Consider the following 24,385-nt stretch of genomic DNA (forward strand, 5'->3'; position numbering starts at 1 on the left):
CGGCACAGCCAAGAAGGGCCAAAAGGCCTTTTTCTGTGCTGTAGTTTCTATGGTTTCTATGGAATCGAACCAGGGCCGCTGGTGCTGTAAAACGTTGAGCTAAGCTCTCTATGCTACTGTGCCACCCCGATAGGGGCCAAACGAGGGCAAAAAGGACGAGCTTGGGTGGAATGGGCCGAAGGGCCTGATTCCATGGTGACAGCTACTCCCCCCTATCCTGGAGCTCTCCTATTTATTAGTGGGCTCTCCCCTAATTACACATATACTGGGGCCCTCCCCTAATTGCCCGTTGACTCTCTGCCTATCGCCAGTACACGCACTCCGTCACCAGGGGGACTCTCCCCTAAATCACAATTAACTGACAGGACCGTCTCTTCGCACAGGGAATCTTGTTCGTGACAATATACACGGGGCGGATGTCCCCGAGGGTATACACAGGGACAGCTACTTCACATGGACAGTCCCCGTGTATAAAGCGGGGAAAGGTGGCCCATGTGTTTCTTGTAGGGGACAGCAGTGTAGAGGGAGCTTCACTCTTTGTCTGACCCCGGGGGTGTGTGATGGGACGGTATGGAGGGAGCTTCACTCTGTGTCTGACCCCGGGAGTGTGTGATGGGACGGTGTGGAGGGAGCTTCACTCTGTGTCTGACCACGGGAGTGTGTGATGGGACGGTGTGGAGGGAGCTTCACTCTGTGTCTGACCCCGGGAGTGTGTGATGGGACGATGTGGAGGGAGATTCACTCTGTGTCTGACCCCGGGAGTGTGTGATGGGACGGTGTGGAGGGAGTTTCACTCTGTGTCTGACCCCGGGAGTGTGTGATGGGACGGTGTGGAGGGAGCTTCACTCTGTGTCTGACCCCGGGAGTGTGTGATGGGACGGTGTGGAGGGAGCTTCACTCTGTGTCTGACCCCGGGAGTGTGTGATGGGACGGTGTGGAGGGAGCTTCACTCTGTGTCTGACCCCGGGAGTGTGTGATGGGACGGTGTGGAGGGAGCTTCACTCTGTGTCTGACCCCGGGAGTGTGTGATGGGACAGTGTGGAGGGAGTTTCACTCTGTGTCTGACCCCGGGAGTGTGTGATGGGACGGTCTGGAGGGAGCTTCACTCTGTGTCTGACCCCGGGAGTGTGTGATGAGACGGTGTGGAGGGAGCTTCACTCTGTGTCTGACCCCGGGAGTGTGTGATGGGACAGTGTGGAGGGAGTTTCACTCTGTGTCTGACCCCGGGAGTGTGTGATGGGACGGTCTGGAGGGAGCTTCACTCTGTGTCTGACCCCGGGAGTGTGTGATGAGACGGTGTGGAGGGAGCTTCACTCTGTGTCTGACCCCGGGAGTGTGTGATGGGACGGTGTGGAGGGAGCTTCACTCTGTGTCTGACCCCGGGAGTGTGTGATGGGACGGTGTGGAGGGAGCTTCACTCTGTGTCTGACCCCGGGAGTGTGTGATGGGACGGTGTGGAGGGAGCTTCACTCTGTGTCTGACCCCGGGAGTGTGTGATGGGACGGTGTGGAGGGAGCTTCACTCTGTGTCTGACCCTGGGAGTGTGTGATGGGACGGTGTGGAGGGAGCTTCACTCTGTGTCTGACCCTGGGAATTGTTGTGATTGGGGTTCTCGGTGTAGAAGCGCCCCAGTATCCCCAGCCAAGACCTCAGATCTGATACTAAAACCACGAGCTAGTTGTTCGTCAGTCTGTCGATTTGTGTTAATTAGTTCTCTCCAGCTCCTCCCGACAGCTCGGAGCTCTCTGTAAATAGCTACGATTTAGCCTGTACAGGGTGCTCTGTGTTTAGGGAGCGCCTGTCATCTGGTGATTTGCGCCTTAATCCTCTTTCGGAAAAGGAATTGTTGTCAAATTCGCTCACACACGCACTCAGCCCAGCCTCCCTCCTGCATGAGTGCTGACTCACGTTTGAATTCCTTCCCAGTTCCTGCACGCAGAGACGTTCAAAGTTCAGAGTAAATTTATTCAAAGTATGCATTTGCCACTTTCTAAGACCCTCAAGCCAGGCTCCTGAACCACAGGGGAAACCTTCACTCACCCCCAACACGGAACTGTTCCCTCAAATTGTGATGGGATAGTGTAGAGGGAGCTTCACTTTCATAGACTTTTCATCTCATGTTCTCAAATCGGAATGCTTATTTTTTTATATTATAATTTCATTTTTTTTCCCTTTTTGTATTTGCACAGGTGTGTTGACTTTTGGGCGTGGGCTACCATTAATACTTCTGCGTTTCTTGGATTTAGTGCCCAAGAAAATAAATCTTTTTTTTCTCAGGAAAGTCATTCCTGCCTGTGGCCATCAAACTTTACAACTCCTCCCTTGGAGGGTCAGACACCCTGAGCCAATAGGCTGGTCCTGGACTTATTTCCTGGCGTAATTTACACATTACTATTTAATTATTTATGGTTTTATATTGCTATATTTATACTCTATTCTTGGCTGGAGCAAATGTAACGAAAACCAATCTCCCTCGGGATCAATAAAGTATGACTATGACTACAAATCTCAAGAGTTGTATATGGAGACACATATGTACTCGGATAATAAAATTTACTTTGAAGTTTTGAGAGTTATATTCTCGCCTCTGCATCTCTGGTTGGACTAACGGCAGTGATGTCGTCAGCAAACTGAAATCACAGTTTTTGGAGTTGCCTCTGATTTGGCCCACGGTCAGCAAGCTTGAATATGGCGTGGGAGCCTTGCTCGGCCTCACCGTCGCTAAGCGAGCCGAGCGGGGAGAGCGGGGAGCGCCAAGCACAGGGCCCTGCGGTGTACGCGACGCTTACTCAGCTCTACACTGAACTGAGTGTCTGTGTGGCCGCGCTCTCTTTCGTGGGCTTCAGATCAGGACGCCATTTCCTTGCTTTTACCGTTTGCACGATTTGTTCTTTTTTTCTCTCTCTCTCTGCACATCGGGGCTTTTCCTTAATGGGCTCTATTGGGTTTCTTTGTTCCGCGGCAGCCTGTAAGGAGACCAATCTCAAGGTTGTCTGATGATTAGTAGATGAACTTTGAAGTGAGGAAATGGAGGATCCAGTTGCACAAGGAGGCACTGAGGCCCAGGTCTTGGAGCTTATCGATTAGTTCCAAGGAGATGATGGTGTTGAATGCTGAACAGCGTCCTGATGTACATCTGCATTGTCACTGCCTAGATTTTCCGGGGCTGAGCAAAGAGCCAATGAATTGACATCTGCTGTGACGGCAGACAAATTGGAGCGGTTCCAAGTCGCTCCTTGGGCAGGAGTTGATACGTTTCATCACCGACCTCTCAAAGCACTTCATCATGTCCAAAGGTCCAATTTAATGTCAGAGAATCTGTACAGTATACAACCTGAGATTCTTACTCTTCACAGACACCCACGGTTCAAGAAACCCTCAAGAATGAATGACAGAGAAACATTGGAACCCCAAAGGCCCCCTCCTTCTCGCACATCAAAACATCAAATCTTCCCCCTCCCATTTGTTCCAACAGAAAGCATCAGCCCTCCTCCCCACCCGCCGTACAAGCAAGAGCGAAGCCCCCAAAAAGACCATGACCTGGAGTCCATCAAAACAACTACTGACCATCCCCACACTTTGATATCCCGCAGACTCTCCCTCTCTCTTACTAACAAGGGGGAGAGCGGTATCGTGAGAGGTGAGGCCAACACCTTGCTGTTTTGATCTTCTTGTTCCAACAGCAGCGTTACACCGCTGACTCGGTGTTCCGATCTCCCGCGACGCTTCTGTCGTCAACGCCGGCGAGGGATCGGGTCGCCCACAGGGCTGCAGGTCTGTGCCTGGCTGCTCCGGGAGTTGTCTGAAACGCCGGGCTGCTCAGCGAGCTCTGGTAGCCGGCTCCCGCCGCCATGACGAACCGCGGTTTGAACGCTGTGCTGTACATCACGGACCCCCAGCCGGCTTGGGAAGGAAAGGAGAGACATCAGGGAGAAGTTGTCGAACTGTTTCGTGAATGAACTGCAAGAGGTCGCCCTGTGGCACCACCTTTAGCTCCAGTGAGGTCAGAGTTCATGGTACTCGTCCATGGGTCGGCCCACCATCTACCTGCCCTCACAACAAGGTTCACCAGTGCCCTCAAAGTTTAACCCCTTTTATTTTTGTTTTATGCAGCAATAAAGCACAGTAATAGGCCCTTCGGCCCAATGAGGCTGTGCTGCTCATTTACACCCGTGTGGCCAATTAACCATTAACTTGTACATCTTTTGTCCCACTTGATAAAGAGTGAGATCATTGGTTGTGGGAACATCTCAATGGATGGGCAAGTGAGTGTAGTTATCCCCTTTTGTTCAAGAGCCTGACGGTTGAGGGGTGGTAACTGTTCCTGAACTTGGTGTTGTGAGTCCTGAGGCTCCTGTACCTTCTACCTGATGGCAGCAGCGAGAAGAGAGCATGGCCTGGGTGGTGGGGGTCTCTGATGATGGATGCTGCTTTCCTACGACAGTGTACGCTGTGAGGTGGTCACAGTGTTGCTGTACTGAGGTGGTGATGAGGGTCATGCTTGTCGGTTCAAGGACCGAACGGGTGAAGGGAAGAGGCAGTTCCTGAACCCGGTGGTGTGGGACTTCAGGCTTCTGTACCTCCTGCACGGTGGGAGCTGTGAGAAGATGGCACGGCCTGGGTGGTGCTGGGAGGGTCTTTGATGCTGGATGTTGCCTCCTGTAGATAATCCCGATGGAGGGGAGGGATGTATGGGAGCGAGTCCACTACTCTCTGTAGATTCTTACGTTGAAACCCAATTGCATGGCACGGTCAGGATACTTGCAAAAACATTTTAGAGGCAATTAAGAAACTTTTAGAAAGGGTCCAGAGGAGATTTACCAGGATGCTTCCTGGTTTAGAGAGTATGGATTACGATCGGAGATTAAGGGAGCTAGGGCTTTACTCTTTGGAGAGAAGGAGGATGAAACATAGAAACATGGAAAATAGATGCAGGAGTAGGCCATTCGGCCCTTCGAGCCTGTGCCGCCATTCAGTATGATCGTGGCTGATCATCCAACTCAGAACCCTGTACCTGCCTTCTCTCCATACCCCCTGATCCCTTTAGCCACAAGGGTCATATCTAACTCCCTCTTAAATATAGCCAATGAACTGGCCTCAACTGTTTCCTGTGGCAGAGAATTCCACAGATTCACCACTCTCTGTGTGAAGAAGTTTTTCCTCATCTCGGTCCTAAAAGGTCTCCCCTTTATTCTCAAACTGTGACCCCTCGTTCTGGACTCCCCCAACATCGAGAACAATCTTCCTGCATCTAGCCTGTCCAATCCCTTTAGGATTTTATATGTTTCAATAAGATCCCCCCTCAATCTTCTAAATTCCAGCGAGAATAAGCCTAGTCAATCTAGTCTTTCATCATATGAAAGTCCTGCCATCCCAGAAATGAGAGGAGACATGATAGAGGTGTACAAGATATTAAGAGGAATAGATAGAGTGGACAGCCAGCGCCTCTTCCCCAGGGCACCACTGCTCAACACAAGAAGACATGGCTTTAAGGTAAGGGGTGGGAAGTTAAAGGGGGATATTAGAGGAAGGTTTTTTACTCGGAGAGTGGTTGGTGCGTGGAATGCACTGCCTGAGTCAGTGGTGGAGACAGATACACTAGTGAAGTTTAAGAGACTACTAGACAGGTATATGGAGGAATTTAAGGTGGGGGCTTATATGGGAGGCAGGGTTTGAGGGTCGGCACAACATTGTGGGCCGAAGGGCCTGCACCGTGCTGTACTATTCTATGTTCTATGTTTTAGATGGATGATGGAAAATGGAGGGCTATGCAGGAGGGAGGGTTAAATTGACCTAAGAGTGGGTTAAAAGTTCGGTACAGTAACACAGGTGTTTTGTAATGTTATATGTTCGAGGAAGACATATAAAAGCCCAAACACATACCACCTGGCTGAAGGACAGCTTCTGTCCCGCTAACACCATTGAATGGCCCCCGCGTACAATAAGCCGGACTCTTTTTGTTTTATATTCTGTGTTTTCACCCGTTTTTTTTTGCTTGCTACCATCCGAGCGATTTAATTTTGTGGGGTGGTGGGTTGGGGTTTGATTTTCTTGCAGTTGGCCTGATTTGTTTTTCTCTGTGTGTGTGGGGGGGGGGTGAGGGGGTTGATGCCTTTGCAATCTAAATTTGGGGCGATTTGTGATTTTTGTTTTTGTGCGACGGTGGTGGGTTTGTTGTTTTTCTTCGAACAACCTCCCATGGGTTTTTTTTTGTGGCTATCTGGAGAAGACGAATTTCGGAGTTGTGTGCTGCCCAGGTTCTTTGATAATAAATGAACCTTTGAATATTCGAGCCTTTTCTTGACCTCACAGTGCACCTCGTTTACCCGTTGTTGAACAATGAAGTCTCTGTACACTCCACTCTGAATTTATCTCGTTCTACCTCAGTGCACTGTGAAATGATTACAGCAGTATACAAGACAGACTTCTCACTGTTTCTCGGTACCCGTGACAACAATAGACCAATACTATAACCATAAGTAGGGGGCGCAGGTTGAAGGCGAATAGAGCAGGAAAAGATTTAGAGTATCTGAGAGACGAGAAATAATCTTTACGCATTGCGCAGCAAAACAACGAATTTCGGGTAGTCTGGTGTCCCTTTCGGTCCTGAGAAGGGTCTCGGCCCGAAATGTCGACAGTTTATTCATTTCCACAGACGCTGCCTGACCCGCTGAGATCCTCCGGCCTCTGGTGTGAGTGTGTGCGCGTGTGAGTGTGTGAGTGTGTGTGTGTGAGTGTGTGCGCGTGTGAGTGTGTGTGTGTGTGTGTGTGTGTGTGTGTGTGTGTGTGTGAGTGTGTGTGTGTATTTCCGGCGTCAGGTGCTTAAAATTTCCAGCAGCGACTGACACCAGGTTCTGTCTTGCAACTTTCTCCGGCAAGAGGAAGCAGCGGCGGCGGGCGCGTTCGCCGCTCCCGTCGGGCAGCCGGTATCCGAAGCCTGAGGTCGGGCGCCACGGCTCGGGGGCGTCCCAGAGTTCGGAGTTCGATTCCGGGGCCGGCCGTAAGAAGTCTCGGTACGTTCCCTCCCCCGCCCCGCCGTGACCACACGGGTTTCCTCCGGATGCTCCGGTTTCCTCCCACAGTCCAAAGATGTACCTACCGGTTAATTGGTCAGTTGACCTATGATTAGCCTAGGGTGGGTTGCTGGACTTGTTGGGTCGGAGGGGCCGGTTCCACAAATAAATAGATAGATTAATTAACAACGTTTAAAAGGCACTTCTATAGGTGCACGGCGGAGAGATTTCGAACTGGTGCGGAGACACCGATGCCCAGCAATAGAAAAGCCGACAGAAAGTAGTGGGTCAAGCCCAGGCCGTCAGGAGCAAAACCCTCGTACCATCGAGCACACTTATGAGGAGCCTTGACACGAGAAAGCAGCGTCCACCATCAGTGACCCCCACCCCCTCCCACCACCACCCAGGCCGTGCCCTCTTCTCGCCGCTGGCAGGAGGTACAGGAGCCTCAGGACTCGCACCACCAGGTTCAGGAACAGTTATTACCCCTCAACTATCAGGTAGAAGGTACAGGAGTCTCGGGACTCGCACCACCAGGTTCAGGAACAGTTATTACCCCTCAACTATCAGGGTCCTGAACCGGTGTGGATAATTTCACCCACCTCAACTCCGAACTGATTCCACGACCTATAAACTCACTTTCAAGGACTCTCTAATCATGTTCTCAGTTCTATTTTTATCTGCACAGTTTGTCTTGTCTTGCACATTCTCTCAGTCTCCGTCTGTTTGCGGATAAGTCTCCCCCCCCCCGTAAATTCTATTGTATTTTCTTCCCCGTGAACGCCTGCAAGAAGATGAATCTCCCTGTAGTAATGTTACAGTAACAGTAACGCCGGGGGGAGGTGGCACGGTAGCGCAGTGGTTAGCACGACGGTTTGCGGTACTTGTGGACCCGGGTTCAATTCCCGTGAGGAGTTCTCCCCGTGACCGCGCGTGGGTTTCCCCCGGGCGCTCCGGTTTCGTCCCACTGGTAGGTCAATTGTAAATTGTCCCGTGATTAGCGTTAAATCGGGGGATTGATACACTTCCGCGTTGTATCGCTATAAATAAAATGTCTACATTTAGATAATAATTTTACTTTATTTTAATAAATTTGCTTTAAAGCTGGGGTTTCCAACCCTTTCTTTAAACGCCATTAAGCAAGGGGTCCTTGGACCCCAAGTTGGACACCCCTCGTTCAGAGGGACGTTGGCCGAACAGGCAACTGGGACTAGCCCTGTGGGGACCACGGCTAGCACTGACGAGTAGGACCCTGTCGAGTCTTTTAGATTCTCCTGATGAAAAGACTTTCCGTAGCTGAGTTCCTCCAGCACCTCGTGTGTGTTTACCGGGATTCGCTTTGGACTCCCCAGTGACTCCAAAGTCCATCATAAACCTCAAACACGGGGAATGCCTATCCCACGTACGCGCTTCCTTTCTCTTCCTTCTCACCCTGATTCAACCTTCCCGCGGATGAGAGGGCGTTTCCCTGCCCCAGGTCCCGTCCCGGCTGCCGCGCCTGCGCAGAGGGCGGCTGTCTGTCAAGAAAAGTTTTCCCGGGAGTGGCGGACGGGCGGAGAGACCCTGCGGCACCCTCGCGGAGCAGCCGCCGTCCGAGGGCACAGCAAGAGTCCAGGAGCTACAGGTAACTCGCCGGGGGAGGGGGGTGTGTGTGGGGGAGGAGGGCGTGTAGGTCCTCCTCCCATGGGATCGGATCCCCGAGGAATCGACAGGAAGGCCTTCCGCGATTGGGAGAGAGAGAGAAGGAGGGAAGGAGGGAGGGAGAGAGAGAGAGAGAGAGAGGAAAGGAGGAAAGCAGAGAAAGAGGGTGGGAAAGAGAGAGTAGGGGGAGGAGGAAGGGAGGGAGTGGGGAAGGGAGACAGAAGGAGGGTGGGAGAGAGGAAAGGGGTAGGGAAGGACAGAGGGTGGGAGAGAGTGAGAGATGGAGGGAGGGAGAGAGGGGAAGAGGGGAAGGAAGGAGAGAGAAGGAGGGAGGGAGGGAATGGATAGGGAAGGAGGGTGGGAGAGAGAGGAGGTAGGGAGAGGGAAGGAGGGAAGGGAGAGAGGACAGAGAGAGGGGAGAGAGGGGAAAGAGGGAGCGAAGAAAAGGAATGAGAAAGGGTGAAAAGAAAGGGCGATGGAAGTAGAACTAGAGGGAGGGAGTGAGGGGATAGGTAGAGGGAGGAGAAATAGGAGGCTGAAAGAGAAGTAAGAGGGAGGGAAGGGGGAAGAGAAGGAGAGTGCGGGCGAGAGTGGGGGATGGAGAGAGAGGTAGAGGAGGCAGGGGAAAGAGAGGAAGAGGGTCAGTGAGGGGGGGTGAGATGGATGGAGAGAAGGAGGGAATGAAGGAGAGAAGGATAGTAAGCAAGGAGGGCTGGGGGAAGAGAGAGGGGGAGATGGGAGGGAAAGGTATGGATCTCTCTCTCTCTCTCCCCTCTTTACCTCCCCCTCCCTCCCCTCTTTCCTGCTCTCCCACCTCTCTTTACCTCTCTGCTCCCTCCCTCTCTCGCTCTCCCCCTCTGCCCTCCTCTCACTCCCCTCCCCTCCCTCCCCCCCTCTCCCCCTCTCTCCCCCTCTCTCCCCGCTTCTATCTGTGCCCCCTCACTCTGCCTCTCTCTCCCTCTGACCCCCGGCTCTGATTTGGCCCCTCCCTCCTTCCCGCCGTTCTGCCCGTCCCTGATTCACTCGCCCGTTGGCTGTGACTCAGTCACCAGAACTTCACACTGGAACTGCAGCCCTGCCACGTGACCGCGTTTCCCCACCCCCCACACACACCACCCAACACCTCCCCTGCGGTCAAGCACCGGGGACACCTCACGTATTTCGCCCCCCCACCCCGCGCCCAGAGGTCAGGCAGTGGCCGTTCGGCCCGTCCAACCGTTTCCGCCATCCATTTCCCTTTCGGAAGACCCCGTCGATCACCGGTCCCCCGGCGCAACACAGTAGCGTGGAGGCGAGCACTCTGCTGACCCCAGTTCGATTCCTGATGCTGCCTGCGAGGAGTTTGTACGTTCTCCCCGTGACCGGGTGAGTTTCCTCCCGCAGTCCAAAGACGTAGGGGTCAGTAGCTTAATTGGTAAATTGTCCTGTGATTAAATTGTCCTGGGTTTCATTGCCTAAGTTACAGAGAAAGGTTGAACAAGTTAGGTCTTTATACTTTGGAGTGTAGAAGGTTGAGGGGGGCTTGGTAGAGGTGATTAAATTGTCCTGGGTTTCATTGCCTAAGTTACAGAGAAAGGTTGAACAAGTTAGGTCTTTATACTTTGGAGTGTAGAAGGTTGAGGGGGGCTTGGTAGAGGTGTTTAAAATTATGAGGGGGATAGATAGAGTTGACGTGGATAGGCTTTTTCCATTGAGAGTGGGGGAGATTCAAACAAGAGGACGAGTTGAGAGTTAAAGGACAAAAGTTTTGGGGTAACATGAGGGGGAACTTCTTTACTCAGAGAGTGGTAGCTGTGTGGAACGAGCTTCCAGCAGAAGTGGTTGGGGCAGGTTCGATGTTGTCATTTAAAGTTAAATTGGATAGATATATGGACAGGAAAGGAATGGAGGGTTATGGGCTGAGTGCAGGTCGGTGGGACTAGGTGAGAGTAAGAGTTCGGCACGGACTAGAAGGGCTGAGATGGCCTGTTTCCGTGCTGTAATTGTTGTATGGTTATATGTTATATTAGGCTGGGGTTAAATAGGTGGGTTGCTGGGTCATTGGGCCAGAAGGAGCTTATCTCTCTCTCTATAAATAAATGAATAAATAATATTACTTTCATTGATAACAGCAAAATGGATTGCAAGGGACAAATTTGGTCCTCTGCAAAGATCAGAGTAGTAATCCATGCGTGGAGCCAAAAGAGGCGGGCGGGATCTCAAATGTTTTCTTTTGCGTCCATACTTACCCGGGAGACGGGAACAGAGTCAGGTGAAGTGAGGCAAAGCAGCCGGCGAGGGTCACGGACACAGAGGAGGAGGTGGTGAGTTCTGCCCTGAGGCAGATCGAGGTGGACGGTTTCCCAGGGCCCGACAAGGTGTTCCCTTGGACCCCGTGGGAGGCAGGTGCAGAGGTAGCCAGGGCCCGAGCAGAGATACTTAAAACGTCCTTAGCGACGGGTGAGGTGCCAGATATTGGAGGTGAGCCAATGTTGTCGCACTGTTTAAAAAAGGCTTTAAGAATTAACCAGGAAGTTAAAGGCCGTAAAGGAGTATGAAATCAGTATAGGGGAGAGTTATTATTTGAAGAGACTGGATATATGAGTATTTGGAAAGACGGGGATAGGGTAGGGACAGTCTGCATGGCTTTGTGCATGTAGGTCGTGTCTAACCAATCGCATGAGGACGTTACCAGGAAAGTTGAAGGTAGGGCAGTGGATGTTGTCCACATGGACTTCAGGGAGGCTGGTTAAGAAGGTTAGTCGCTCGGCATTCAGGATGAGGTAGTAATCTGGATTAGACATTGGCTTTGTGGGAGAAGTGAGGGAATCTTGGGATCTGGAATTGCTGGAAAAATGGCAGCTGGAACTTAATGCAGCCAAGAGTGAGGTGTTGGACTTTGGGAGGACCAACCGGGGTAGGTCTTACACGGTGAACGGTCGGGCACTGAGGAGTGCGGTAGAACAGAGGGATCTGGGAATGCAGGTCCATAATTCATTGAAAGTGGCGTCACAGGTAGACGGGGGTCGTAAAGAAAACTTTTGGCACGTTGGCCTTTATATATCAAAGTATTGAGTACAGGAGATGGGATGTTATGTTGAAGTTGTATAAGACGTTGGCGAGGCCTAATTTGGAATATTGTGTGCAGTTTTGGTCACCTACCGACAGGGAAGGTGTAAATAAGGTTGAAAGAGTGCAGAGAAAATTTACAAGGATGTTGCCAGGTCTGAGTTATAAGGAAAGATTGAATAGGTTAGGACTTTATTCCTTGGAACATAGAAGATTGAGAGGAGATTTGATAAAGGTATACAAAATTATGAGGGGTATAGATAGGGTAAATACAAGCAGGCTTTTTCCATCGAGGTTGGGTGGGACTACAACCAGAGGCCATGGGTTAGGGGTGAAAGGTGAGAGGTTTAAGGGGAACATGAGGGGAAACTTCTTCACTCAGAGGGTGGTGAGAGTGTGGAACGAGCTGCCGGCACAGGTAATGGATGTGAGCTCGATTTCAATGTTTAAGAGAAGTTTGGACAGGTGCATGGATGGGAAGGGTAGGGAGGGCTATGGTCCCGGTGCAGGTCGATGGGGGTAGGCAGCTTAAATGGTCCAGCATGGACTAGATGGGCTGAAAGGCTTGTTTCCGAGCTGCCACTTTCTATGACTCGATGGTAGGGGTATTGAGTATAGGAGTTAAGAAATGGCACTGCGGTTGTATAAAACATCAAAGTTCAAAGCAAATTTCATTATCAAAGTGTGCATACCTCACCATAGACAACCCTGAGGTTCATTTACCTTCGGGCACTCTCAGTAGCTCCAATAACCACAATAGAATCGGCAAAAGGCCGCACCCACCAGGGCGGGCAGCCAGTGTACAAACAGAATAAAAACAGAAATAATAACAATATATAAGTAAATAAGCAATAAAGATCGAGAACATGAGATAAAGCGTCCTTGAAAAGGATGAGGGAACATTTTAATGACGGACAAGTGAAGCTGAGTGAGGTTATCTATTGTGGTTCAGGAGCCTGATGGTTGAGGGGTCGTAACTGTCCCTGACCCTGGTGGTGTGGGCCCTGAGGCTCCCGTACCTTCTACCCGACGGCAGCGGCGAGAAGAGAGCATGTCCTCGGAAGTGGGGTCCTCGACGGCGGAGGCTGCTCTCCCGCGACAGCGTTTCTCGCAGGCGTGCTCAGTGTCGGGGAGGGCTTCGCCCGCGATGGGCCGGGACGTACCCGCGGCTTCATGTGGGATTTTCCGTCCGAGGGCACTGGCGTTCCCCGTACCAGGCTGCGGTGATGGAACCAGTCGATACACTCTCCACAACACATCTATAGAAGTTTGCCAAAGTTTTAGAAGTCGTGCCAAATCTCCGCCAACGGCAAAGGAAAGTAGCTGTCTTCGTAATTGCACTTGTGCGCTGGTCCCGGGACAGGGCCTCTGAAATGATAGCACCAAGGAATTTAAAGTCGCTGACCCTCTCTGCCTCTGATCCTCTGATGAGGGCTGGCTTGTGGATCTCTGACTTCCCTGTCCTGAAGTGAATAATCAGCTCCTTGCACTTGCTGACATTGAGTGGGAGGTTGTCGTTGTGGCACCCCTCAGCCAGATTTTCAATCTCCCTCCTGTAGGCCGACTCATCACCACCCTCGATTCAGCCAAGGACAGCGGTGTTGCCAGCCAGTTTGAACGTGGCGTCGGGGCTGTGCTTAGCCTCACAGTCAGAAGCGTAAAGGGCGCAGAGCAGGGGGCTAAGCACGACGACCTTGACTGTGGTGGAAGAGGTGTTGTCGCCAGTCCGAGCAGTCCTGAGCCACAGGGAGATATTGAGGCCAAGGCCTTGAAGCCTATTGATTAGTCTTGAGGGGGTGCCGAGGGATGACCTGATCAGAGCTATTGAAGCAACATACATAAAAGTTTCTGGTGAACACAGCAGGCCAGGCAGCATCTCTAGGAAGGGGTACAGTCGATGTTTCGGGCCGAGACCCTTCGTCAGGACTAACTGAAGGAAGAGATAGTAAGAGATTTGAAAGTGGGAGGGGGAGGGGGAGATCCGAAATGATAGCAGAAGACAGGAGGGGGAGGGATGGAGCCAAGAGCTGGACAGGTGATCGGCAAAAGGGATACAAGAGGATCATGGGACAGGAGGCCTAGGGAGAAGGAAAAAGGGGAAAGGGGGGAAGCCCAGAGGATGGGCAAGGGGTATAGTGAGAGGGACAGAGGGAGAAAAGGGAGAGAGAGAGAGAAAGAATGTGTGTATATAAATAACGGATGGGGTACGAGGGGGAGGTGGGGCATTAGCGGAAGTTAGAGAAGTCGATGTTCATGCCATCAGATTGGAGGCTACCCAGATGGAATATAAGGTGTTGTTCCTCCAAGCTGAGTGTGGCTTCATCTTTACAGTAGAGGAGGCCGTGGATAGACATGTCAGAATGGGAATGGGACGTGGAATTAAAATGTGTGGCCACTGGGAGATCCTGCTTTCTCTGGAGGACAGAGCGTAGATGTTCAGCAAAGCGGTCTCCCAGTCTGCGTCAGGTCTCACCAATATATAAAAGGCCACATCGGGAGCACCGGACGCAGTATATCACCCCAGCCAACTCACAGGTGAAGTGTCGCCTCACCTGGAAGGACTGTCTGGGGCCCTGAATGGTGGTGAGGGAGGAAGTGTAAGGGCATGTGTAGCACTTGTTCCACTTACAAGGATAAGTGCCAGGAGGGAGATCGTTGGGGAGGGATTGGGGGGACGAATGGACAAGGGAGTCGCGTAGGAAGCAATCCCTGCGGAAAGCGGGGGAGGGGGAGGGAAAGATGTGCTTAGTGGTGGGATCCCGTTGCCAATCAACTGTCCAGCTCTTGGCTCCATCCCTCCCCCTCCTGTCTTCTCCTATCATTTTGGATCTCCCCCTCCTCCTCCCACTTCCAAATCTCTTACTATCTCTTCTTTCAGTTAGTCCTGACGAAGGGTCTCGGCCTGAAGCGTCGACTGTACCAGTTCCTAGAGATGCTGCCTGGCCTGCTGCGTTCACCAGCAAGTTTTATGTGTGTTGCTTGGAATTCCAGCATCTGCACATTTCCTTGTGTTTGCAGAACGTGGCCTCAAAGAGTTTCTGCTAACGATCTGCTAAACCGGAGACCGTTCTCAGATAAGGAGACGTTTGTTGTGGAAAATGGCAGGGGGACGTTAGTCAGACCACACTTGGGGTACTGCGTGCAGTTCCTGTCGCCCCGCGGCAGGGAGGATGTGGAGGCTTTGCAGGCGAGGTTCGCCAGGATGCCGCCTGGATTAGCGAGCCCGAGCCACAAGGAGAGCTTTGGACGAATTTAGCAACGCCCACAAAACGCCGGAGGAACTCAGCAGGCCTGTATTCTCTGGAGGGGGAAATCTGAGAGCAGCTCTTTAAACTATGGGATGGTCGGTCAGAATCTTCCTCCAAGGGCAGAAATGACAAACCTCAAGGGGCATGGTTGGAAAGGGGTGGGGAGAGTTTAAAGGCGAGGCGTGGGGCCAAGTTTTTTTTACGCAGTGCCTGGAATGGGGTACCAGGGATAGCTGAGGAAGCAGGTAGCTTGGTGGGGTTTTAAGAGGCTTTTAGATATAAGGGTCTGGAGAGATCGGGAGGGCATTTTGTATGAACTTGCTTTGAGATTGGCAGGGTGTTGTGGGCCGCCTGGCCTGCCTGGTGCTGTACTGCTCAGGTGGGTTTGGTCTCACCCGGACCCACTAGTCCAGAAGGCACTTTCTGAGGAGATTGAGACCTGCAAATCCCCCCACTTTCTGATAACTTTCTGCAGGAGGGCCATCGAGCCCGTCCTGTCTGGCTGCACTGACCGCAAGGCCCTAAAAATTGCAGGGAGAATCACCCCCCCGCCCCACTGCTCGTGACATTTACTGGGACTGGGGGCATCGCAGGTGAGGCGCCTGATCCCCACCACCCACCCCGCTACCGTCTGGGAGGAGGTACAGGACCATCAGGACGAGTGGCCCTGAGGAACGTTGTTTCGTTTGGCTGTATACACGTACTTGAATTTGAACTTCCCTCCTGCTTGGAGGCCAATCGAAGATCTGTCCTATGAACGCAGGGGCAGAGTTTCGTGGGTGAACGTCCAACTGGAGGCCGGGGTCTCTTGGCCCCACTCGCGCTGACCCTCGACCCACCCCCCGCCGTTGTGTTACCTAATACCTTACCGACCCTGCCCCGGTGTCAGAGTGCTCCGCTGGCCGCTGAGGCTAGTCCCACAGGGCAGCCAATTGCAATGCCGACGCAGGGCCCTGCATGGCAAGTTCCCAACACTGTGATTGGTTCCTGGCTGCGACGAGTGACGCAGGCCAAAGGGGCTTGCGTTTCGCATGCTTGCCCCTTCCCTCGGAGCCGTGATCTCTCCTCGCCGCCCCTCCCGCAGCGATTCCCTCCTCGCCTCTCCTCCTTCCTCACCACCACCCCCCCCCTCCACGGCGCGGCGTTCCCTCCTCGCAGCCACGGACACACGCTGGGAGCCGCGTTAGTCTAGCTGCCTGGCGGGCAGCTCGGTCACGCTTTGTCTCCCCTGAGGCCCAGGCCCACAACTTGCTCTGGAATCGGAGGTGGTTCTGGGGAGAGGGGAAGTGGTCGGGCCGGATTAGAAAGGGACACTATCTGGAGGTCAGGACCTAGGACAGGAGGGAATTTCATTGAAGCCTCTATTGCTCCCTCTCTTTCTAACTCTTTCTCTGTCTCTCTATCTCAATCTCTCTCTGTCTCAATCTATCTCTCTCCCTACCTCTCTCTTTATCTCCCTCTCTGAGGGGCAGGTATCTGATCGAGAGGGTTGGCAGTAATGATTAACTTTGACTAATTTTTGTCGCGCGCTCCGGGGAACAGTGGAAAAACTGTGTTTTGGAAGTCGTATGTACAGATCGTTTCGTCACGTCAGCGCATCGAGGGGAAAGGATTAACGGAACGCAGAGCAAAGTGTTACAGTCACAGGGGAAGGGCAGTGCAGGCTGACAATGGCGCAAGGGCTACAATGAGGTTGTGGGGTCGAGCGGTGACCTTCCAATAGTCTGATAATGTCGGGGTAGAGCCGCCCCTGAGCCTGGTGGAACAAGCTTTCAGACTTTTGTATCCTCTGCCCGACGGGAGAGGGGAGAAGGGAGAGTGCCTGGGGTGGGTGGGGGTGGTGGTCTTTGATTACACTGACTGCTGTACTGGGACAGTGGGAAGTGTAGACAGAGTCCACGGAGGGGAGGCTGGTTTCCGTGATGAGCTGAGCTCTGTCCACGACTCTCCGCGGTTTCTCGCGGTCACGGGCAGAGCGGTTCCCGTCCCGAGCCGGGAAGATCCAGCTGGATAAAAATGGGTGGGGGGGGGTCAATGCCTTTAACCTGCTGAGGAAGTAGAGGTGTTGGTGAACTTTCTTGGCTGTGATAGCCACGTGCTTGGACCATGATAAGCTGTTGGTGATGTTTACTCCCAGGAATGTGACATTCTCAACCCTCCTGACCACAGCACCACTGATGTCGGTATTAATTGTGCAACACTCTCTTCTCTGAGGTGACTGACTAAGTTAGCTGACATTAATGGAAAGATTGTTGTCATGACATGAAGTTACCAGGCTCCATATTTCCTTCCTGCTGTCCTACTCATCATTATTTCATATGCGGCCTACTGCGGTAGTAGCATCTGTGAGTTTAGAGCAGGACCAGGCCACACAGTCGTCAGTGAACAGGGAATGTAAGGGAGATGTCCTGTGGTGAAATTCGGATTAATTTTCCTCTCCTCTTATTTTCCCACTAGCACCCGACCCAAATTTTCTGCTTGTCATAACCTGTACGGTGCGCAGAAATGTAGGCCCAAGCCAGGTTGCTATGGAGACGGCAGCTTAATTGGCTGGTTGGCATCTTTTGAGTCAGTGTTCCAACCTTGACGTCTTGGCCTCCGGTTTGTGTGGCGTGGGACCCTCCTTTCTCACTCCCAGGGCCCAGGGGTTCTGAGGGCAGGTCAGACTGAGGTGTTACTGTGCAGCACACATCTGGAGGCAGATGTTCCGGGCCTTGTCGCCACTCTGAAACCTTCCCTGCTTCACCGACAGAGGCCGAGTCTCCCTCTCCCCTCCCTTCCTCTTTCTCTCTCCCCACACACACGCGCAGTCATACAAATGCTCACAGACACAGAAAGACACACAAACACAGACACAGACACACACACACACACACACACACACACACACACACACACACACACACACACACCTGTCTCTGTAACCCCATCCGGCCCCTACACCCCTCCCTGTCTCTGTAACCTCCTCCGGCCCCTACACTCCTCCCCGTCTCTGTAACCGCCTCTGGCCCCTATACCCCTCCCCGTCTCTGTAACCCCCTCCGGCCCCTACACCCCTCCCCGTCTTTGTAACCTGCTGCAGCCCTACACCCCTCCCTGTCTCTGTAACCCCCTCCAGCCCTTACACCCCTCCCCGTCTCTGTAACCCCCTCCGGCCTCTACACCCCTCTCCGTCTCTGTAACCCCCTCCAGCCCCTACACCCCTCCCTGTCTCTGTAACCACCTCCAACCCCTACACCCCTCCCCGTCTCTGTAACCCCCTACGGCCCCTACACCCCTCCCCGTCTCTGTAATCCCCTCCAGCCCTTACACCCCTCCCCTGTCTCTGTAACCCCCTCCGGCCCCTACACCCCTCCCTGTCTCTGTAACCCCCTCTGGCCCCTACACCCTTCCCTGTCTCTGTAACCCTCTCCGGTCCCTACACCCCTCCCCGTCTCTGTAACCCCCTCTGGTCTGGTCTTGTGTGACGGGAGACAGTGTCTGCGACTGACCCATGCCATGCTGACACATGTGCTGGGAGCAGGTGGCGTGAGAGGATGTGGCGAGGGATTGTGTAATGCAGTGCGTCACTCTGCCGGGCGTGGTTGGTGTGTGCTCTCAGTTCTCCCACCACACTCTGACCCACACGATCTCACTTCTCTACAATTGTACTTCGGGACACCTTTGTGTCCCGATACTGAATTCTCATTTCCTTCCCCCGCTGAGGGATGAGGCACATTCCACTGCTCAGTAGGACAGTGTTCAACCCTCTCTGTATTCAGCGGGGAGTGGGACACAGAGGCTAGAAGGGGCAACAATGGGGTGAGAGGCAAACTCGGTGAGACGCGGGGCGCCGGGGCCAGAGGGAAAGCTGTGTGGATGCCAGTTGTGGGTCAGCCATCAATGGGACAGCATCTGCGAGGGGCCGAATGGCTGTCTCCTGCTCTGTTTTTAAAGGGGTATTGAGCCGGGGTTGTGGGATTGTGATCCATGTCTGCTGGGAGTGCGGACGGTGGAAGTGAATGGGACGGGGTGGGGTCCCATTGGGAGTGTGGACGGTGGGAGTGAATGGGAAGGGGTGGGGTCCCATTGGGAGTGTGGACAGTGGGAGTGAATGGGAAGGGGTGGGTCCCATTGGGAGTGTGGACAGTGGGAGTGAATGGGAAGGGGTGGGTCCCATTGGGAGTGTGAACGGTGGGAGTGAATGGGAAGGGGTGGGGTCCCATTGGGAGTGCGGACGGTGGGAGTGAATGGGAAGGGATGGGTCCCATTGGGAGTATGGATGATGGGAGTGAATGGGAAGGGATGAGGTCCCATTGGAAGTGTGGACAGTGGGAGTGAATGGGAAGGGGTGTGGTCCCATTGGGAGTGTGGACGGTGGGAGTGAATGGGAAGGGGTGGGATCCCATTGGGAGTGTGGGCAGTGGGAGTAAATGGGAAGGGGTGGGGTCCCATTGGGAGTGTGGACGGTGGGAGTGAATGCGAAGGGCTGGGGTCCCATTGGGAGTGTGGACAGTGGGAGTGAATGGGAAGGGGTGGGGTCCCATTGGGAGTGTGGACCGTGGGAGTGAATGCGAAGGGCTGGGGTCCCATTGGGAGTGTGAGCAGTGGGAGTAAATGGGAAGGGGTGGGTCCCATTGGGAGTGTGGACGGTGGGAGTGAATGGGAAGGGGTGGGTCCCATTGGGAGTGTGGACGGTGGGAGTGAATGGGAAGGGGTGGGTCCCATTGGGAGTGAATGGGAAGGGGTGGGTCCCATTGGGAGTGCGGACGGGGGTGAATGGGGAGAGGGGTGGAGCGACGTGCCTCTCCTGGGCCCCGTAACTGACTGGCGCCCTCTCCGCAGTATGCAGGACGACCCGGTGTATGATGCCCCGAACACCCCGACCGGCCGGCAGCCGCCCCACAAGTGCTCCCTCACCAAGGTCAGCATCTTGGATCGTCTCATCTTCACCCACTCAGTGTGGCTGCAGCTGAGCATGAACTCAGCGACGGCCCTCCACATCCTGCAGCGGGAGCAGCCCGGAGTGAGTACCCCGACACCTCCCCGTCCCCTAACGGCGACTCCCTGTTTCCCAAACCTTACCAGCTTCCAATGCCTCTTCCAAGTTCCAGGTAATCTTAAAAGTACAGACAAGTCACCATAGGCAACCTTGAGAATAATTTTCTTGTGGGCATTTGCAGTAAGTACAAAGAAACCCAATATGATCGATGAAAGCTCACAACGAACAGAACTGGTGTGGAAAACACAACAAACTGTGAATACGAAAATAAATTTTTTTAAATTAATAAATAAAAGCCAACGAATATCGAGAACGTGAGACGAAGAGTCCTTGAAAGTCAGTCCAGAGGTTGTGGGAACAGTTCAGTGTTGGGGTGAGTGACGTTATCCCCTCTGGTTCAGGAGCCTGATGGTTGAGGGGTAGTAACTGTTCCTGACCCTGGTGGTGCGAGTCCTGAGGCTCCTGTACCTTCTACCTGATGGCAGCAGCGAGAAGAGAGCATGACCTGGGTGGTGGGGGTCCCTGATGCTAGATGCTGCTTCCCTGTGAGAGCGTTTCACGTAGATGTGCTCAATGGTGGGGATGGGCTTTACCAGTGATGGACTGGGCCGTATCCACTACCTCGTGTAGGATTTTCTGTTCAAGGGCACTGGTGTTTCTGTACCTGGTCACCAACTCTTCAGTTGGCAGAGGCTGGATAAAGATATAACATTTGAAAGAGATTTAAGAGACCAATCAGCCCCTCGAGATTGTTCCATGGGTCAATAAGATTATGGCTGTGCTCAATACTACTTTCCAGTCAAACCATATATAACCATATAACAATTGTGGGCACGTGGCCAAGTGGTTAAGGCATTGGACTAGTGATCTGAAGGTCGTGAGTTCGAGCCCCAGCCGAGGCAGCGTGTTGTGTCTTTGAGCAAGGCACTTAATCACACATTGCTCTGCGACGACACCGGTGCCAAGCTGTATGGGTCCTAATGCCCTTCCCTTGGCCAACATCGGTGTCGTGGAGAGGGGAGACTTGCAGCATGGGCAACTGCTGGTCTTCCGTACAACCTTCCCCAGGCCTGCGCCCTGGAGAGTGAAGACTTTCCAGGCACAGATCCATGGTCTCGCAAGACTAACGGATGCCTTTAATATAACAATTACAGCACGGAAACAGGCCATCTCAGCCCTTCTAGTCCATGCTGAACTCTTACTCTCACCTAGTCCCACCGACCTGCACTCAGCCCATAACCCTCCATTCCTGTCCTGTCCATATATCTATCCAATTTAACTTTAAATGACAACATCGAACCTGCCTCAACCACTTCTGCTGGAAGCTCGTTCCACACAGCTACCACTCTGAGTAAAGAAGTTCCCCCTCATGTTACCCCTAAACTTTTGCCCTTTAACTCTCAACTCATGTCCTCTTGTTTGAATCTCCCCCACTCTCAATGGAAAAAGCCTATCCACGTCAACTCTATCTATCCCCCTCATAATTTTAAATACCTCTATTAAGTCCCTCCTCAGCCTTCTACGCTCCAAAGAATAAAATAAATTAATTACCCCAGTGCATATATGTCAGCCTGAGGTTCATTTTCTTGTGGGCATTCACAGTAAATAGAAGGAACACAACAGAGTCAATAGGAGGCCATACCCAACAGGATAAACAACCAACCAATTTTCAAAAAGACAATTCAAGAGCAGTTACTACCCCTCATCCATCAGGCTCTTGAACAAAAGGGGATAACTATGCTCATCCATTGAGATGTTCCCACAACCAGTGATCTCACTTTAAGGATTCTGTCTCATGATTTATTGATATTTGCATTTGCGCAGTTTATTGGCGTTCACGGGGAGAGCGTACGAACTCCTACGGACAGTGGGGTGGGGGGATCGAACCGCGACCTCCCACTCGCTGGCCCTGTCGATGGTGGTGCTGCGCTGCCCTCTGCTGGCCGGAGCTGGCCTAGCAGCTCAGGACTCGCTCTCAGGGACTACCCCGGAACCCCTGGGAGGGAAGCAGGAACAGTCAGCGTCCGCCGGCTGTTCTTCGCCCCCCCTCCACAGACGCGGCCTGCCCCCCGCCGAGTCCCTCCGGCACTTTCCGGTGTTGTTCCAGAGTCCAGAATCAGATTAATTATCACTGAACAGGGTTATAGGAAAGCACAGTGTAGAAACAGGCCCTTCGGCCCCTCTAGTCTGTACCGAGCCATTTAAACGGCCTCCTCCCATCGAGCTGCAGCGAGACCACAGACTTCCATACCTCTCCCATCCGTGTACCTATCCAAATTTCTCTTCAGTGTTGAACCACTCGTGCTGTGTCTGCGCTGACTCTCACCACCCTCCTGAGTGAAGAACTTTTGCCCTCGTGTTCCCCTTAAACTTGTCACCCTTCACCCTTAACCCATGACCTCTGGTTGTGGACCTATGTTGTGAAACGTGGCAGTACATTAAAAGTCACTGTTAGTTACAAAACCGATCAGTAGTGTTAGCGTTTTACTGACACGTGCAATGAAACCCGTTCTGTTGCAAATACTATATGTTATCGAAAGGAAAAGAACGACGTAGCGTTCTTGGACCATTCAGAAATCGGACGGCAGAGGGGAAGAGGCTGTTCTTAAAACGTTGAGTGTGTGTCTTCAGGCCCCTGTACCTCCTCCTTGATGGTAGCAATGAGAAGAGGGCACGTCCTGGGTGATGGGGGTCCGTAATGATGGACATCTTGGGGTGTCACATCTTGAAGATGTCTTCAATGATCAGCTTCCTCTGATCTTGTGCAGCAGCCCTTCTGTACGAAAGGGTGATGTAGGCAATTCCAATGCCTGTCCGTAGAAACGTGCTGGAGTCTTTGGTTCATCAGAATCGGGTTCATTATCACCAGCATGTGACGTGAAACGTGTTAACCTAGCAGCAGCAGTTCAATGCAATATATAATCTAGAAGAAGAAGAAGAAAATAATAATAAATAAATAAATTGCAGTATATTGAATAGATTAAAAATCATGCAAAAACAGAAATTATATATATATATATATGTAGTGAGATAGTGTTCATGGGTTCAATGTCCATTCAGGAATCGGATGGCAGAGGGGAAGAAGCTGTTCCTGAATCGCTGAGTGTGTGCCTTCAGGCTTCTGTACCTCCTCCCTGATGGTAACAGTGAGAAAAGGGCATGCCCTGGGTGCTGGAGGTCCTTAATAATGGACGCTGCCTTTCTGAGACACCGCTCCCTGAAGATGTCCTGGGTACTTTGTAGGCTCGTGCCCAAAATGGAGCTGACTAGATTTACAACCTTCTGCAGCTTCTTTCGGTCCTGTGAAGTAGCCCCTCCATACCAGACAGTGATGCAGCCTGTCAGAATGCTGTCCATGGTACAACTATAGAAGTTTTTGAGTGTATTTGTTGCCATACCAAATCTCTTGAAACTCCTAGTGAAGTATACTCGCTGTCTTGCCTTCGTTATAACTACATCGATATGTTGGGACCAGGTCAGATCCTCAGAGATCTTGACACCCAGGAGCTTGAAATTGCTCACTCTCTCCACTCCTGATCCCTCTGTGAGGATTGGTATGTGTCCCCTCGTCTTACCCTTCCTGAAGTCCACAATCAGCTCTTTCGTCTTACTGACGCTGAGTCCCAGTGGCATACCAAGCCCAATCAGAGGCCTGATGAAGTCTAACTGTCGCCCTCTTTGTAATTATAGTGAAATGTAGATCTTCGGGTAAGTTGATACCCAGGAGCCAGAGGACTGGTGTGTGATCCCTCAACTTCCTCTTCCTGAAGTCCACAATCAATCCCTCGAGTGCAAGGTGGCTGTTCAAAGTTCGAAGTAAACCTATTGTCAACGTACATACGTGTCACCTCTTACAACCCTGCGATTCGTTCTCTCGCGGGCATTCAGAGTAAATCCAGGCGAAATCAGTACAATCGGCGAAAGACCACACCCAACGGGACGGACCAAAAAAAAAATAAAAGCAATGTTTAAAAGACAACAAACTCAAGTGCAAGAGGAAATAAATAAATAATAAGTATCGAGAGCATGAGGTGTAGGGTCCTCAAAAGTGAGTCCCCTGGTTGTGGGAACAGTTCAGAGAAAATGGAATCTGAGATGAAGAGTTGCAACGCCACTCAACCAGCTGATCTGTCTCACTCCTGTGTGACAACAGACAATAGGTGCAGGAGTAGGCCATTCGGCCCCTTCGAGCCAGCACCGCCATTCACTGTCATCGTGACTGATCATCCACTATCAGTATCCAGTTCCTCCCTTATCCCCATAACCTTTGATTCCGCTATCTTTAAGAGCTCTATCCATCTCTTTCTTGAAAGCATCCAGAGACTTGGCCTCCACAGCCTTCTGGGGCAGAGCATTCCATATATCCACCACTCTCTGGGTGAAAAAGTTTTTCCTCAACTCCGTTCTAAATGGCCTGCCCCTTATTCTTAAACTGTGGCCTCTGGTTCTGGACT

The 24,385-nt window shown here is 52.3% G+C and overlaps 1 protein-coding gene across 4 annotated transcripts in view; it reads left to right on the plus strand.

The window, feature by feature from the left end:
* The first annotated feature begins 6,591 nt into the window (after positions 1-6,591).
* rin1b (Ras and Rab interactor 1b) overlaps positions 6,592-24,385 on the plus strand; it is a 38,659-nt gene continuing 20,865 nt past the window's right edge. Inside the window, exons 1-3 of one of the 4 annotated variants that reach the window (XM_063036426.1) lie at positions 6,592-7,013; positions 8,491-8,637; positions 19,775-19,853. In XM_063036426.1, the coding sequence (XP_062892496.1) occupies positions 19,776-19,853 (78 nt within the window). In that variant the 5' untranslated portion in view covers positions 6,592-7,013; positions 8,491-8,637; position 19,775. Of the gene's footprint in view, positions 7,014-8,490; positions 8,638-10,675; positions 11,115-19,774; positions 19,956-24,385 lie in introns of those variants that run through there. The other 3 variants (XM_063036423.1, XM_063036424.1, XM_063036425.1) reach the window with 3 other exon arrangements.

The sequence above is a fragment of the Mobula hypostoma genome, chromosome 30 (assembly GCF_963921235.1).
Source record: "Mobula hypostoma chromosome 30, sMobHyp1.1, whole genome shotgun sequence".
Lineage (NCBI taxonomy): Eukaryota > Metazoa > Chordata > Chondrichthyes > Myliobatiformes > Myliobatidae > Mobula > Mobula hypostoma.